Raw genomic sequence first — 17560 nt, forward strand, 5'->3', positions numbered from 1 at the left:
CCTCTATAAGAGCTACGCTCTTATAACAAGTACGAGCTTCGCTCGTACTTTGATCAGTTGGGACCAGTAGAAAAGCTTTTGGTCAGAGGAGACTATTTAAAAATTAAATTTATTACATGATGTTTAACAGGTGCTCCGGCAACGTGGTCAGCAATATGTCTTACAGGTTTTTGTATTTATGGTTTTTGGGGTATCACGCTTCAGAGAATCATGATGTGATAAGAGCTCCGCTCTAATCTAAGTGTGCTAAAATGCATTGCAATAAATGCATGTACTAGATAAACCACAAAAACCAGATTTAAAATTAACTTGACATAATTATAAAAAGGATTTTTAAATAATATTATAGTGAATAGTTAAAAATATACTCTTACCAATCTTCATAAAGGAAATACAGTTAAAATACAATTACTTGCTTTCTGTTTATATTCCTTGTATTATATGCATTATAGTATAAGTTCAATAAACTGGATAATTGGGAGATGTAAGTCCTGGCAAGTCATCCTTCCTAGCTGAGGCATGATTTGAATTCCTACAAAAAAATATAATTTAAAAAATTAGAGAAAAATATTGAACGCAAAAACTTACTTAATGTGGATACTGAAGCCAGGCTATACTGCTGCCATATGGATATACTGCCAACATATAGTTTCGTCCTTACTGGGTGATACATATCCGAAAAATGTTTGATATTTCAGAAAGTAACAAATAAATGTTACCTTTTGAAATATTTTTAGGTCTGAAATGTAGAAGTAGACATAATAATTGTGACGCGGCACGAAGAAATCCACCTAAGCATATATAGAAAAGTTTCACAGGACAGCCGTGAAATGGTCGCCTCATTTCTCAAACGACCATACGGGCAGGAATCGGTTGTACAGGAGACGTAAGTGGAACGGGGAAAAAAGATTGCTCCGTGCACATGTTGAAGAACAATGGGAAATACGAAACTTTGAAATTCAGCAACTTCGTTATTTAAAGTATTACAAAATTTCGGAATGCAAAATGTCGTTAAAAATCAGCTCAAAATCTATAAGAATGAATTGAAAATGAAAAATTGGATTTTTTGACGTTTAGGTGGATTTCTTCGTGTGGCGTCAAATTTTTTTTAACACATTTCTTTTTGAGAAATTTTAAACATTAAAACTGCTGGGACACCTTTTGAGAATATTAGAAAAATGACTCCACTGCAATTTACTTTGTCAAAGCCCATTAAAATTACGTAAAGAAGAAGCTGTTCAGAATTGCCTCCATAATGCGGCTTTTACATTTGATTAAAAAATGATTTACCACTTCACGTACTTATTAGCTCATTATAGATTGAACTTGAATGATGATGAAAATTTTAATGATTTTTTCAATCTAGAGTCAAATGTGTTGGTGAAGATCAAAACAGAAATTTAAAATCGATTTGAAATACTATCCGAAGATTCTCATGTCGATGAAGTTCCAGTATCGACCAAATGCATAGCATTTGGTTCTTACTGGTACGTAAGGTGAAGGAAGACATTATCCTAACTAAAAAGCTTAACATCCCGAGTCGTTACAGTTTTCTTTTCAAATTAGAAATACGATTTCGGGATGTTATTTAAAAAAAAAAGGAAAACTTATTTTTAATATTAAAAAAAAAAAAGATTAAAAAAAAAGTAATTATATTGCCAGTAACATGATATACTGCTATATTATGGCAGAGAAAAAAACAAACCATAAATAGAAATTTATGTGAATCTTACTAAGATCTAGCATTCTTGATATTTGTTTATTTTATTTTCATGTAAAAAATAGAATATGTGTTTTATGTTAGTTTAAAATGTATTAGAATATGACCATATAAATATAATGGCCCATACAAAGAAGAAAATAAAGATGTTTACTGAGGGTTCTCATTAATTAAACGAGATTTGAAAAATATTCTTTATCCTTAAATTCGTCCATCCTTCTAAAATATGCTGTCAAAATCTCTGTATCGATTTTGTGCATATTGGCGTGGCGTGGATTTGAAAAAGACATCAATCCTTAAATTCGTCTAGCCTTTTAAAATAAGCATCAAAACCTCTGTGTTGATTTTGTGCATATTGGCGTGGATTTAAAAAAAGACATTTATCCTTAAATTCGTCCATCCTTCTTAAATATGCTGTCAAAATCTCTGTATCGATTTTGTGCATATTGGCGTGGCGTGGATCTGAAAAACACATTAATCCTCAAATTCGTCCATCCTTCTAAAATATGCTGTCAAAATCTCTGTATCGATTTTGTGCATATTGGCGTGGCGTGGATCTGAAAAACACATTAATCCTCAAATTCGTCCATCCTTCTAAAATATGCTGTCAAAATCTCTGTATCGATTTTGTGCATATTGGCGTGGCGTGGATCTGAAAAACACATTAATATCCTCAAATTCGTCCATCCTTCTAAAATATGCTGTCAAAATCTCTGTATCGATTTTGTGCATATTGGCGTGGCGTGGATTTTGAAAAAATTTTCCTCATCTTGTGTGGTCGCCCGTCTGTATAGGCTAGTAGTATCGGTTTTCATGTAGGATGATATCTAGTTTCGAAATTTAACATTTTTCCAAGACTAATAAATATACATCTTCTAAAGTATTATCGAAGCTAGATATTCTTGTTATCCGATTGTCATCGCATTTCCACCATTGATCATCATAATTTACTAAAGAAGTATAATGGCCTGATTCTATGGTATTTCCATGATGTCTAATAACACTCCTTACTTTAAATATTTGATTATCCAAATGTATACTTTCAGGGGCAAAATTGAAAAATTTGGTGTTTATCTTACTACCTTGAGGACTAATTCTCTGAAGACACACCACTAAATATTTGATGCAAACAACTACTGAGCGTGTTCTTAGATTACAATTATTACAATTAGGGCAAAGCCTATCAGAGTCTTTTAAAATTAACATGGAATTAAAATCAATTACATCATCACAGTTATCAGGAAAATAAAGAAAATATGTGTATATCAGTTGTTCGCCCCCATTTGTATAAACATCACAACTTTGGCAATTTAAGAGATCATAGGTGGTGGCTTTTATAAAAATCCCAAAATCATCAACATCTAATTTTTGAATCAAAGCCTGGCAAAATGATTGGGCATCCTTTTGTTGATTTTCCGCAAAATCGTCACTATGTGGTCCAGTTACTAATCGACGAACTGTTGCAGTGCTATTAATTTTTTTCAGCAAAATATCATTTAAAATATTATTTAATGCTGTATTCTTCTTTGAAATAGAAGCGCGAAATTCGGGCAAACATAAAAATGATTGAATAACACTATTTGCATAACAGGACACCTTATCCTCGTTTACTAATGCGGGTGGTTTATTTATTACATAAGGAATATTATCCTCATCCGAACTAAGATCTATTACGATGTCATTATTTACACTCTCATTTTGATAGATGGAATCAGATAAAACATTTTGAGTTAAAGTGTGACTAGTTCTAAATCGACTTTTCATAAGAGATTTTGTTAAATCATCGTTGTTTGCTTTATCTAACTGACGCTTTGGAATAAAACCATTGTCATAAAGACTAACCACTATTGATTTATGGTGACTATATACCGTGTTATAAATATTGTGACTTAAATTATTAAAATTACTGAATAGCCAATCAATTTGGGTTCTTGATTTAGTAGTAGACTCACCAATGTCAAGTTTTGAAGTTAAGCCTTTTGATATTAAGCAATGTTTTAGACCATTATCACAGTTATTAATAATATCCCTATTAAAATCTCCAATGATTAAAATGTCCCCTTGTTGCCCAATAAGAATTTCGTCTAAACAAATTTTTGCTTCTTTAACAGTCAGTTTTGGTGGAATATAAACTGCTATAACATTTATATCATTCAAAAAAAATGAAATTGCTTGAAAAAGTATACCAGAGAAGTTTTTTACATATTTTTTCACTAATTTTATTTCCACTGGTATATCTAGTTTCTTGTAACAAATAATTCCGAAAGGTTTACTGACACTTTGATCATTAATTAAATTGGCAAAAACTTCAAAGTTATTTAATTTTAAATTTTGTTTGTTCTTATGCAACCATGTTTCAACAAATATTAATATATGTGCGTCTTTAAAAATTGGATTATTACTGATAAGACTAATATTTTTTGAGAAACTCTGCACATTATGGTAAGCAATTATGCATTTAACATTTGAATCCTTAATATATTGATTGTCATACTTTGATGTCATAAGTTTATTTGTTTGCATACTTACTAATTCCTTAAAAGCTGCATTATCTTCGTTTGGCGGTTTTGGAGCCTTGAAGTTTCCAACAATATAGAGGCCGCTAAGCTTAGTGGCCCGACTACAAGCAACGTAGGTACTGCTTCTGGTCAGCCCACTGCCAGTATGGACAGCAACTTGCTCATAGGTTGCGCCTTGACTTTTATGAATAGTAATTCCCTCGCTGATTAACAGAGGAAATTGAAGTCGTTCAACATGTACGTTGCTGCCTTTTTTAATCTTAATAGCTCTTGCGGCTTTTTCTATTGGCGTCCAAGTGGATGGAATATGTTTATATTTCATAAGGGATTGTGCTTTGTTTCTGCATTCTTTGCCAGATTTGTCATCGAAAAATTCAATCCAAACTCGATATGGAATCTGGTTTTGATTAAAATCTATTTGGCGTAGAATACCAGTTGCACCATTAACTATGCCGTCACTAGTATCTATATTCATAGATATCATGTATTTGGCATCTACTTGTAGAATTAATGTTAACATTAAGCCAAAACTTTCTTCTTTTTTTAACCCTTTAGCATATTCCATAAATAAGTGTTTTAAGCGATCAGAGCAACTTCCCTTTATGATATCTCGAGCCTCACTTACTGCCCTTTCTGTTTTATATGTGGACAGTTTTTTTTCATTAAATGCATCTACTTCCTTATTAGTGGCAAATAGGTGCATTGCATTTTCAGGAATTAGATCTGTATGAACTTCTCTTGATTTTATAAGCTCTATATCCTTATTAGTCATTTTGCCAAGAGCCATATTGTTTAGGGCTACGGCAAAAGCTTTATCTTCACTCTGTCTCATTATCTCAGTCAATTCGAAATATTTAAAATGGTCCCACAAATATGTGCCACATAGCTCCTTGTACGGATTTGATTTCACTGGCAAAAATATAAATACGTCCCTCACTGGTGGAAGTTGGCGAATGTCTCCACACATAATAATAGGGATATTACCAAAGACAGCATCAGATTTAAATATTTGCTGTAATCTACTATTAATATGGTCAAACATTCTGGCGCCTACCATGGAATATTCATCTATTATAATTAACTTCAAATCACGTAAATTACAATAAATCGTATTAACTAGTTCGTGGCTCAAAGGAACTAATTCTTCACCATATTGAGATATAGGAAGAGATAATGCCGAGTGTAGGGTGATGCCTCCAATATTAAATGCGGCTTTGCCTGTCGGAGCGCAAAGCAAAACTTTAAGACTGGTAGGATTGTTTCCTGGAATTGAGTTGTAATGTCGCAACAGCGACTGAGTAATTGCTGTGATTAGATGACTTTTTCCTGTACCAGCGGATCCACTAAGTATACAGTAGAAAGTTTTTCCCTCTATTATACTATCTTGCACAATATTTAAAAAATGGTATTGCTTATGGTTTAGCTTACCTATAAGCGAGTCATATTCTAAGTCACTTATTTGATAAGGTGTTGGAAATACTACATGTTTTACTGGAGAATCATCATCTTGACCAACACAACTAAATGGATCATATATGGGCTTGTCTAAACCATATACACCAAACTCACTATCGATTTCTCCATCGAATCCGTTATGAACTAATGCATCTGATTTCTCTTCAGCAAGTTTGAGGGCGTCATCAATTATCTTCTCATCTAATACATTGAATTTTTTACGATTTATAGAAAGTTCTTCAAATCGATCTTCATATATGGTTTGTTGATCTATACTTTCCTGTTCTACTTCATCCACTTCATTTCTCCATGGAAGATACAACATGATCTGCTCCCTGTAGTAGTTTTTGGGGTCTTCTTGAAGTCCGTATTGACGATAGGAAATAATTTTAGCGCAGTTTCTTCTTACTAAGACGCCACTACCGTCTTTTAGGGGTAAACTATTGATTTTCGTTCTTGCCTCTTTTTTAAAAAATTCGTAGTAGGCTGCGAATTCTGCTAAGCAAATATTTTCCATTTCGTCGGGTCTTGCTTCATAATGTTCTATTAGCCCCTTTTGGTATATGTTAATATCATCACTATCCATCTGATTTAGTTCTTCTAAGCTCTTTAGCATTTTTGTCCTTTCTTTAATTGGGCTTGTAGGAATGTATATGTAAGAGGTACTAGTGTCATGCATGTGCAATTGCAACACTGAGTATGCTGCTTCTTGAGCACTTACCTCACTGGCATTTAAAAAAGCTGCTGCAAGAGTCTTGAGTTTGCTTTTAATATCCAAGTTGCCTTTTTTAATTTCCTCCATTGTCTTCATTAATAGGTCAGATACTCCTCGTGACGATTTATTGATGTAGCCTACAATATAAGAGCAGCAACCATATGGCTCGTAGACTAATTGTATATCCATGTTACTTTTCATCATGGAAAAGATTTCCTCATTATAATTATTAATAAATCCGTCTTTTGGCTGCCTCTTTAAAAACAATGTTGGTTTGAATATATTGTGTTGAATAATATTTACATATTCTTCTTTAGAGGTACCAAGATCATCCAAAAATTCTTTAAATGATAAATCTGGTTTGGCTTTAAGTTTCGTCATTATCGTAAAATACTTTTCAGACATGGCTTTACGTAGTTCTGGTTCCTTTACTCTGTCAATATTAATTGGCATGAGTATAACAGACTCATCCATTGGGAGATATGGGATATGATACCTACAAACTTTGTATCCCTTAACATCTTTTTGACATGACTTGGAATGGTGGTGTGTATTAAACTGAATAATGTCGCGTACGCTTTCTAAGTCACTCTGGCAGGTAATATACCTATTTGCGAAATTGGCACACTCCTTGAAGCTCTCTGGCGTCACACCTAATTTGGGAGCATTAGACAACCACAATAATCCATGCACATGTGGGGACCCACGATGCTGAAATTCTACCCGATAATAGTGATGTTCTATTGGGTTCTTTTTAAAAGGTCCATTGGCACTCTTCATATGTTTAAACAACAATTTAAACCGATTATCGAAGTACCTAGCACATGTTACGGGATCTTTTCTAATTAAACGAGTCTTCTCGATATAGGGTAGATTACTTGCTTCCTCAAGGGTAAGTTCTTTATTATCTACTATCTTTGCTAATATGACGATCAATTCAGGCCATGCCGTTTCTGCCGCAGATATAGTAAAAAACAAAGTTGGAATTCCAAACTGACGAATCATACACAGCAATTTTGTTTTTTCTCGTTGCCAATATGCAGGTGAACTTCTGACCTTACTAAGAAAATGGAATCCTTGGTCATTTTGAATCAGGTGCTCAACAAAGTTTGTTTGCCTAACTTGTCCAGCTGTATATGTCCCTTTCTCATTCTTCTTTTTTCTTAGGGCTGTGTAAACCGCTTTTGTTAGTTGTATTAATTGGCATTTTTTAAATGCGTATAGTAGAAAATCAGTTCTTGCAAATCTTCGGTCCATGTGTTGCAGTAATATTTTAACTTCGTCCGAGTAACTAAAGTTAACAAAACATTCTTTAGCGTATCCACAAAATAGTGATGGAAATGACAATTCATCACTGTATTTGTCCATCATTAAATGCAGTGGCGTTTTTCCTTCTCCTGGTGCAAAACAGATATTTTCTGAATTACATTTATCTAGAAGAGTTTCTTGACCACCAGGATTTACCGGCTCATCATCTTCTAAAAATTCAGTTAAGTCATAAATATTTTGCTTATCATTTGAATTATTTATTATGCTAACTGGATCAAAGATATTTGTGAGTGATGTATCTCCTTCATTAACTTTCATTTTTTCGACATCTTTATTCAATAACTCAGATGACGTTTTATTTATTTCACAAGGACCACCTGAAGTTTTTATAAAATCTTCAATGCTTTGTTCCCAATCTTTTGAAACAGAAAGTTCTATACCCTCTTGCTGGTAAAGAGGTTGCTTGCACAAATATTCAGCTGCCTTCAAGATTATTTTTGGCCTCACAGTTTCAAATAGATAAGCATTTTTATAATCCAATTTACGTTTTAACTGGATCTGTATGGTTTGACTATCATTTAAATTCCGAGGAAGTAATGTAGTGGATGTATTTATATTTACAGGTACATTAACAATTTGTCCTGTTATGTAGCATTGCCTGGCATATCCAACTTCCCTAATTTGCATAAAGGGTATTCTTGGCGATACCATTCTTTCTTCCAAAATTGATAATCCTTTTAACTCTTCTGGTACAGCATGAACCATATTATAATTGCCACACCAGAATTTGGGTAGTTTTCCCTTGTAAAGATTACTTAGGCAAGAGCCACAAAAATCGTAACCATTATTTACAATTTTATGAATAAAATCGGAGCCAAACTTATCTTCCAATCGCTGGATGTTTATTGTTTTACATATAGATGGAAACCACAATCTTAAGCAGCAACTACATACAACCGTTGGTCCCTCTCGTATAGCCAATTCAAAAGGTGTAGGCTTATGTAATAATATAGGCATGGTAGAGTTATCTTTAGAAACCATTTCAACATTTTTATTTTTTTCAGATTCCTGTTCCAAATTGCCATTTTCAAGTTCCTTTTTGTTTGTTTCTATATCTCGATTTCCTTGGATATCTGTCACTTCAATAATATCGTTAATGGAACAAACGACAGGAACGTTTTGCTGATTTCTATTTGACAAATCATTGGTCAATTTAGATTTTTTTGCAGGTGTTAATTTATTATCTTGCGTAGCAGTTTGTTTCCTTTTAGTATTTTTACCTATACATGTCTCTTTCTTTTGTATAATATTTGTATCATGTTCTGATTCATTATTTTTTAAGGCATTAATCTTGGCTTTCTTTAAACATCTCTTAGTCCTGGCTGACTGTTTCTTCATTCTAGGCATCTGAAAAATAATATTGATCTGTTTCTATTGCAATAATTTAATTGATTTCTTAAACAGCATTATTAAAACATTCATTACAAATTGAGTAATTTTTAAATGTTTAGAACATATTTCTTTGCAATTTAGATAACCAGGCTTAACAAATGCCCTATACCTTATCTTTTAACCTATTTACTCAGACAAAAAAAAAATCTTTATTAAGCAATAAATGAAGCATAAGGGTAGAAGATACAATGAAAATGAAAAAATAAATAACCTTAAACGATCCCTTAAAGGCTCCCCCTTTATGTGTTAGAAAAGTCTAAACACAAATTAATTCGATAAACATGAGATTTATTTTTACTGCTGAGGTATTAAATATTCAATAATTTAATAAATCTACTCACTGATTACCTTCAGTTCAACTTTACTGATCTCTTTCTTGTAACCTTATTGCTTTATGACATATATTTTATGTTATTTGTAGTTGTATTTGCCTTTTTATATTTATTGACTTGCGTTAGAAGTACTTTATTTGGTAACTATACTAAATATAGTTGTAAGAGTATTGTTTGCAAATTATTCAATTAAAAGTATATTTGAAGTAAACCTAATCATCATAGAAACATTATAGCTACTATTTAGTAATCAGTCACAATCATTCAAATCATAAGTTAAATAAAACTATTATAAAAATATAAATTGAACATTTAACAGTTGTTCTGTGGTAATATTACCTGATTTACAATTTTGATCACAAATCTAAGCAAACTTACCAGCAGTAATTTTCAAAAAAAAATATGAAATTAATAGCCCATATTCTAGATATTTTAATAAATAAATCTTTGCAAAAAGGCATTTTTTCCAGAATGTTTAAAGTTTCACTATATAAGGGAGTGGACAAAAATAATGGAGAAACTTTTTCTTAAAAGACTTTAAAACTTCATGGCAAACAGCAACATATTAAGTAAAAGTCAGTTTGGCTGTATTATTATCAGATCTAAAAAGTAATATCTGATATTACCCAATCAGTCGAACAATAGGAAATCACCAATGGAGTATCATGTCATTTCAGAGAAGCTTTCAATAGTGTTAATCTTGAGGTGTTACTTCAGAAAGAGGCAGAAAGTAAAATTGTGCCATGAGAATGTTTTTTTCAGAATGGCAGGGAGCATGCTCAGGAGTCCACAAGAGTCAGTCCTGAGGCAGAGCTCTATTTCTCCTGTTTATAAATTATTTACTACTCAACTCAACTCAATTTTATAAGATAATTACTGCAGTCATATTATTCTGACAGCCATTTAATGTTTTGTGTATAGTATAAGTACAGGTAGATAATATTTTGTCCTTGTTTTATTTTATTTTGGTCTTATTCTTAGAATTTTATATTAAGGTTCTTTCATGAGAAAATTCCATATAGCTTATGTAAACTTCTGTATCTTTTTTGTTTAAAGTCTAACAAAACTGTGGTGTCGAAACTGAAAATAAATTGAAATATATAGCTGAAGTGAAAAGGGAAAATCTTGATATGTCCAACTTATCGAGAGACAATTTTTAGATCAAGTTATGATAGTTATTGTATCCATTTAATAATATGATTTTATTATCAATAAATTTAATAAGTGCTCTATTACAATATTATCTCTACTAGGTATACATATTACAGAATTATAAGTTTAAGACCAAAATTTATTTTGAATAGTTACATTTAGGAAGAATCAATCTCAAAATTAATTCATTACTATCAGCTTTTAAAGAGATGCAGTAAAACTACTTTTCTATTTACATTTCTAAGCATTAACATCAAAAGCAACTGTTACCTCATTGTATTATCCATACAGAATATTCTACCCGTTGTGCCTAAAAAAAGTTGCAGTATAGGTGTAACAGAGATATTAAGAACTAAGGTATATAATAAACAAATACATGTAGGCATTTGTCTCAGTCACTAAGGTCCTTCATCAAGTGATTTATATAAAATATTTTAACTACATTTGATTATATTTATAATAATATATAAAAATTTCCTAGCTTCATATAATCATTGAGTGGCTAATTAATAGGGGTTTTTCAATACCAAGTTTTGGTGTTAACTCTTTTGGTGATATATATAAATTACATAACAAGACTACCTTATACTAAGCAAATTAAAATATTAAATATTACCTTAGTAATATTTAATAAATATTTAAAATATTGAGGCAAATCCCTAGTATAATTTTTAAAACTGAATAAGTTAGAATAAGATTAATTATCATTGTATCAAATGATTGTGTGTGTATGTGTAGTATATATGCCTTAAATCATAATATCTCTATTACATCTAAATTGGAATATTTTTTGTATGCAGTAGATAGAATAACCTCCATAGATATTAAAACAATGTAACAGTGCTTTTGATGTCAGTACTTAAAAGTCTATATAGTTTTACTTAATTTGTTTGAAAGCTGACAAATTTATTCAGTTAGTTGTGAATACAAAACAATAACTGGTTGACTCAGTTACTTCATTCTGATATTTGAAAAACCTAGGTCCTAAACCTATAAATCTGTAATATGTAACATGATCTATTTCTAAAATGTCTTTAATAATTGCCAAGATCTATAGATTTAACGAAAATAAATAAAAACTTATATAAGGCCATGGAGCCTTTTGAATTTAATGATAATAAAATAATATTATTAAATTGACACTAGATAAATAAGTACCTACTAAAATATTAAACTTAAAAAGTGAATTGGATAAACTAATGTTCTTATAATGTCATGATTTTTAGCATTTCAGATGATTTTATCTATTTTTATCGATTTCTGAAACTTATAATACTGAAGTATTTTGTGAATTAGTGATCAAAATTGTAAATTTTGATATATTACCACAAAATACCATATCTGATTAATAGTTATTTAATATGCCTTCGTTGTAAATCATATATACAGCAACTCATTACAATGTTAAGTGTTCAAGTTGTATTTTTACCTTTAAAGGTTAATAGTGGTAAAAGTTAGTAATAAAATAATGATATTTGGATATTATGTTATTTGGGGTGTTATATTAAATAATCTTTTAAATTAATTATAAATTTCCATACAAGCTAAGCCACTTGACACATAACACAGTGAATAAATTCAACACAGCCAAAAAATAAATTAAATTAAAATTTACCTTGCAGTTTTTTTCTAGAAGATATCTCGATAGGTAAGTTTGAGGTAAAAATACAGGATACCAATCGCCTTAATCTTTCACAATGTCCAAATATCCTGATATACTGTGCAGCAAATTTTATTCTAAAGGACACTAACTTAACTTGAAAACAGTAACCACTAAATACCACTTCCTATCAATACCTTTGGTTTGTTAATTTATAGTTTTATAATCAATAGACCAATAGGTTAGATAAAAACTTTATGAGAAATACTTGGCAATTAAGTGCACTAACAAAATAACAATAGATTTCTTACATCAAAAATTATAGATGCACAATATAGCAATTTCACTTTTTGCAACAAACAGTATAACAAAGCCTTCACTATAACCTAGAAAACAAAACAAATAAAAACTCAACACTATAACACAGATTGGCAAACAATTTGTTCAACAAATGTTCCTGCTGCACAGTATTAATAACTTAAATTGATAAGTATTTCTCTTCTTCTAACTTGTAAAATAAACAATATTTTATGCCTTTTCTTCTATCCTTGGAAACAGAAATGTTATCGGTAGCAATTAGCACTCATACACGATACACAAAATCGAATCACTATATATTTATGATTGAAATCATATAAATAAGATGTTTTGATTCCTATTTACATTTTTTCTTCACAAATAATATAACAATAAAATTTAGCGACAGACCATGACCAATGACAGACAGTTGACACTTGTTAGCATTTGGATACAAGAAACGAGTAATAATGATGATGAGAAGAATTTTATAATTTTGACAGCGTTGCCAAATATACTTTTATTTGTTAGCAGGAGGACTCTTGATAAAAATGTATTTAAAATAATCATTTATTTGACGGCAGGGCAAATTGACTTTTATTTAAAAAGTAGTATTCGACTTTTTAAGTTAATTTGTTTAATTTGCGTTTTTTTGACTGAGTAACGTCATTTTTTAACTTATAATGGACAATAAAAATATCATGAATATAAAAATTGGAGAACTTTTCGAATTTACCAGACAATTTATAAATAATTAATTTTAGTTTGTTGTTTAATTTATTTATAAAATTTGTTTGTTTTTAGTTAAAACATGTTGTCTGTATTTTGTGTCATATTTCTGCTGTATTATTTCTTTCAACCAAAAAAAAATTACTAAATGCAAAATAAATGACGACAATTATTAAACATTTTTTTAATTTATTATCTTAATTTGCTAACTCAAATAGTGGTGTCTTTTGACGGTCTAAAATTTCTCCGCTTATTGTATGGTATGGGTAGTAGCCACCGTCGAATTAAAATAAGCGTCACCTCCTTTAACAACCCTTATGCAATGAGATTAAAATCATTGCACAATCAATAATTAAAAATTATTTGTAATAAAGTATGAAACGAATTTAAGATAAAAGAATAATAGAAATCATCAACGAATTGAATAGAAGCTATATAAAGCGAGATATTAGTAAAAATGGGGAAAAAACAAAGGAGAACTGGTTTTTTTCTACGGTGCTATTTTTTTTCCTGACTTGGTTACTATCAAATATTTATGTAAGCCAAAAAATTAAAATCACCGCTGAAACAACCCAAGAAAAAATTATTTTTTTTTGGTCGAAAATCGAAAAGAAACCCGCGAAAAATTTCGAAAAAATGGTTTTTAGTTTTTTCTAAATAAACTATAAATCTGACAACTTTTTGTTTTAAATAAAAGTTTTCGGGAATTTTGTGAGGTATCCGTGTGTTAAAAAAAATTGATTCTAGCTATCACAGAATCATAGAAAATTGGAGAACAATATTAAACATAAATATCGAATTATCAAGAGCCCTATGGAAAAATTTCAATTTTTTATAAGACCTTGTAAAAGAGCAAAAAAGCTTTATGATAAATTTTTCCACCAATTCTACGAGTGCCACAATACAAAGGGAAAGATTATGTCCCATAAGGATTCATGTATGGGAATAAGACAACCGGGTTTTTTCGTGGATTTTTTTCATTTTTCAGTTTTATTTTTGAAAGCCAATGGTAATAAAATGTGAAAAGAATTGACAGGAGGAGAATAAGGAATAAAAGAAATCATAAACGAATTGAATCGAAGCTATAGAAGCCGAGATATAAGTAAAAATGTGGGAAAAACAAAAGAAAACTGGTTTTTTCCCACCGTACCATTTTTTTTTCTTAAAATGATTATTGGTAAATTTTAAAGTAAGTCCTAAACTAACAATTTCCTGTAAAAAAACCCAAGAAAAAAAAATTTTTTTTTGTTCAAAAATCGAAAGGGGTATAGCCACGAAAAATTTTGAAAAAATGGTTTTTATTTTTTTATAATTAAACTATAACTCTGACAACTTTTTGTATTGAATAAAAGTTCTTGGGAATATTAAGAGGTATTCGTCTGTCAAAACGAATCGGTTTTAGCTATTATAGAATCGGAGAAAATTGGAAAAAACTATTAATCATAAATATCGAAATATCAAGAGCCCTATGGAAAAACTTCAATTTTTTATTTTTCAGTCCTGTAGTACTTCAAAATACCTTTAAAAAAGGTTTTTACCAATTCGACTCTAAAATGAACGAAAAACCTATTTCTTGGCATTTTTCGATTTTCTAACAAAACCCGGGGTCAAAATGAACATTTTTTCAAAATATGCTCCGAATTCAAAATTTCTTTCTTCTGGTTAAAGACCATTCAAAAACTAGTAAGAAAGCTTTATGATAAAATTTTCCACGATTTATACGAGTGCCACAATATAAAGGAATAGATCAGGTCGCATAAGAATTCATGTATGGGAATAAGACAACCGGGTTTTTTCGTGGATTTTTTTGATTTTTTAGTTTTATTTTTGAAAGCCAATAGTAATAAAATATCAAAAGAATTGACAGGAGAAGAATAAGGAATAAAACATATCATAAACAAATTGAATTGAAGCTATAGAAGCCGAGATATAAGTAAAAATGTGGGAAAAACAAAAGAAAACTGGTTTTTCCCACCGTACCATTTTTTTTTCCTAAAATGATTATTAGGAAATTTTAAAGTAAGTCATAAACTAACAATTTCTAGTAAAAAAACCCAATAAAAAAATAATTTTTTTTGGTCGAAAATTGAAAGGGGTATAGCCATGAAAAATTGCGAAAAAATGGTTTTTATTTTTTCTAAATAAACTATAACTCTGACAACTTTTTGCTTAAAATAAAAGTTCTCGGGAATATTACGAGGTAATCGAGTGTTAAAACGAATTGATTCTAGCCATCACAGAATCGAAGAAAATAGGAAAAAACAATTAAATCAAAATATCAAATTATCAAAAGCCCTATGGACAAATTTACATTTTTTATTACTCTATCATGTAATATTTCAAAGTACCTTTAAAAAAGGTTATTACCGATTTGACTATAAAATGAACACAAACTTATTTATTTGCATTTTTCGATTTTCAAACAAAATCCGGCCCAAAATGAGCATTTTTTCAAAATATGCTCTGAATTCAAAATTTCTTTTTTTAAGGAAAGAGCATTCAAAAAGAAGTAAAAAAGCTTTATGACAAAATTTTCCACGATGTATACGAGTGCCACAATATAAAGGGAAGTGATTAGGTCCCATAATGGGATAATGCAACCGAGTTTTTACATCGATTTTTTTTTTATTTGTCACTTTTATTTTGAGAGGCACATGTAGTAAAATATGAAAGAATTAACAGGAGGAAAAACAGGAATAAAAGAAACCATCAACGAATTAAATCGAAGCTATAAAACCCGAGATATTAGTAAAAATGTGGGAAAACCAAAACAAAACTGGTTTTTACCCACTATATCACTTTTTGTCCTAAAATGGCTATTGATTAATTTTAATGTAAGTCCTAAACAGATAATTTTTAGTAAAAAAAACAAAAAAAAAACTTTTTTTTTGTTCGAAAATCGACAGGGAAGGATTAAAAAAGGTTATAACCAATTTGACTCTAAAATGAACTGAAAACCTATTTATTTCCATTTTTCAATTCTCGAAGAAAATCCGTATTCAAGATGAACATATTGGTTCAAGATCATTCAAAAAATAGTAAAAAAGCTTAATGACAAAATTTTCTACAATTTATGGAAGTGCCACAATAGAAAAGGAAAAGATTAGACCGTATAATAGTCTGTGTATTGGGATTGGATAATAGAAATTTCACGTCGACTGTTTCTATTTTCCATTTTATTTTCGAAAGTCAATTATATTAAAAGATCAACTCTCAATCAAATGAATAAAATAAGAAAAAAAACTTATAGTCATGTGACTCTTTTTTTTTCTATTGGCCCTGTACCGAGCACATTTACCCACGAGTTTCTAGCAGAACAACGGTAATTATGATGAGTAATGGCTCATATCACATCTACCTATATCTAAAACAAATTTGAAAAACTCATTGTGTCAATTAATAATCTAAAAACTTATATCTAACACTCTAACCTATACATATATTATAGATATATGTATCTATGAATTATTTTAATGCGTGTATTAAATGCTTATTTATTTTATTAATTTTTATAAGTTTACCACTAACTAGGAAAGTATAGGCAAGTATAGGACATCTTTTGGAAATTTTTGGACAGAGTCACACGCTTTTCGCATAGGAAAGGAAAAGTTCCGATAGCCACGTGACCTTAAAATTCAATATTGCAAAAATTTGCTAAAAATTGATAACTGTATCCTATATAAACCCCAAATACCAAATGTCAAACAAATCAGACCCATAGGAAAAAAGTTTTGATTGTCACGTGACATTAAAACTTAATATTTTAAAAGATTGTTAAATATCAATAATTATTTCGTAAATAAACCCCAAATACCAAATTTCAATCCAATCGGACCCATAAGAAAAACCTTTTGATAGTCACGTGACCCTAAAACTCAATATTTTAAAAATTTGTTAATAATCAATAATTGTTTCCTTAATAAACCCCAAATACCAAATTTCAATCAAATCGGACCCATAGGAAAAAAGTTTTGGTAGTCACGTGACCCTAAAACTCAATATTTCAAAAATTTGTAAAAAAATATTAATTATACCCTAAACCAATACCAAATTTCATTCAAATCGGGCAAATACAAAAAAAGTTAAAAAAAAAAAAAAATTACCACATAAAATAATAATACCCATTAAATCCCGATTAGATTTTTTTTTTATCATTAGGACCCACTGTGTTGTAATTTTTGTCTAGCAAAATGCCTTGTATAGCCACTGTGTCGCATGAATATTATATTATATTACACGGAAAATGCTAAAACGTCAAACGTTGCCGAATTATCACGGCTAAAAGAACCCGATTTGGTAAAAGATATGCACATATTCGGA

The 17560-nt window shown here is 30.2% G+C and overlaps 3 protein-coding genes and 1 long non-coding RNA gene across 5 annotated transcripts in view; 2 read left to right on the forward strand and 2 right to left on the reverse strand.

Moving 5' to 3' along the window:
• Positions 1 to 17560, reverse strand: part of LOC126746840 (uncharacterized) — a 445675-nt gene that overhangs the window by 209465 nt on the left and 218650 nt on the right. The gene's annotated exons all lie outside the window — the stretch shown is intronic.
• LOC126746850 (uncharacterized) overlaps positions 1 to 17560 on the forward strand; it is a 110012-nt gene that overhangs the window by 82859 nt on the left and 9593 nt on the right. The window lies entirely within an intron of this gene.
• Positions 1 to 17560, forward strand: part of LOC126746839 (uncharacterized) — a 476426-nt gene that overhangs the window by 60884 nt on the left and 397982 nt on the right. The gene's annotated exons all lie outside the window — the stretch shown is intronic.
• Positions 409 to 12458, reverse strand: LOC126746835 (uncharacterized). The gene is made up of 3 exons (XM_050455228.1): positions 12230 to 12458; positions 589 to 9085; positions 409 to 532 (listed from the first exon to the last, which is right to left on the reverse strand). The coding sequence occupies exon 2, from the start codon at positions 9083 to 9085 to the stop codon at positions 2561 to 2563; it is 6525 nt and encodes a 2174-aa protein (XP_050311185.1). The 5' UTR covers positions 12230 to 12458; the 3' UTR covers positions 409 to 532; positions 589 to 2560.

This window comes from Anthonomus grandis, chromosome 18, assembly GCF_022605725.1.
Source record: "Anthonomus grandis grandis chromosome 18, icAntGran1.3, whole genome shotgun sequence".
Lineage (NCBI taxonomy): Eukaryota > Metazoa > Arthropoda > Insecta > Coleoptera > Curculionidae > Anthonomus > Anthonomus grandis.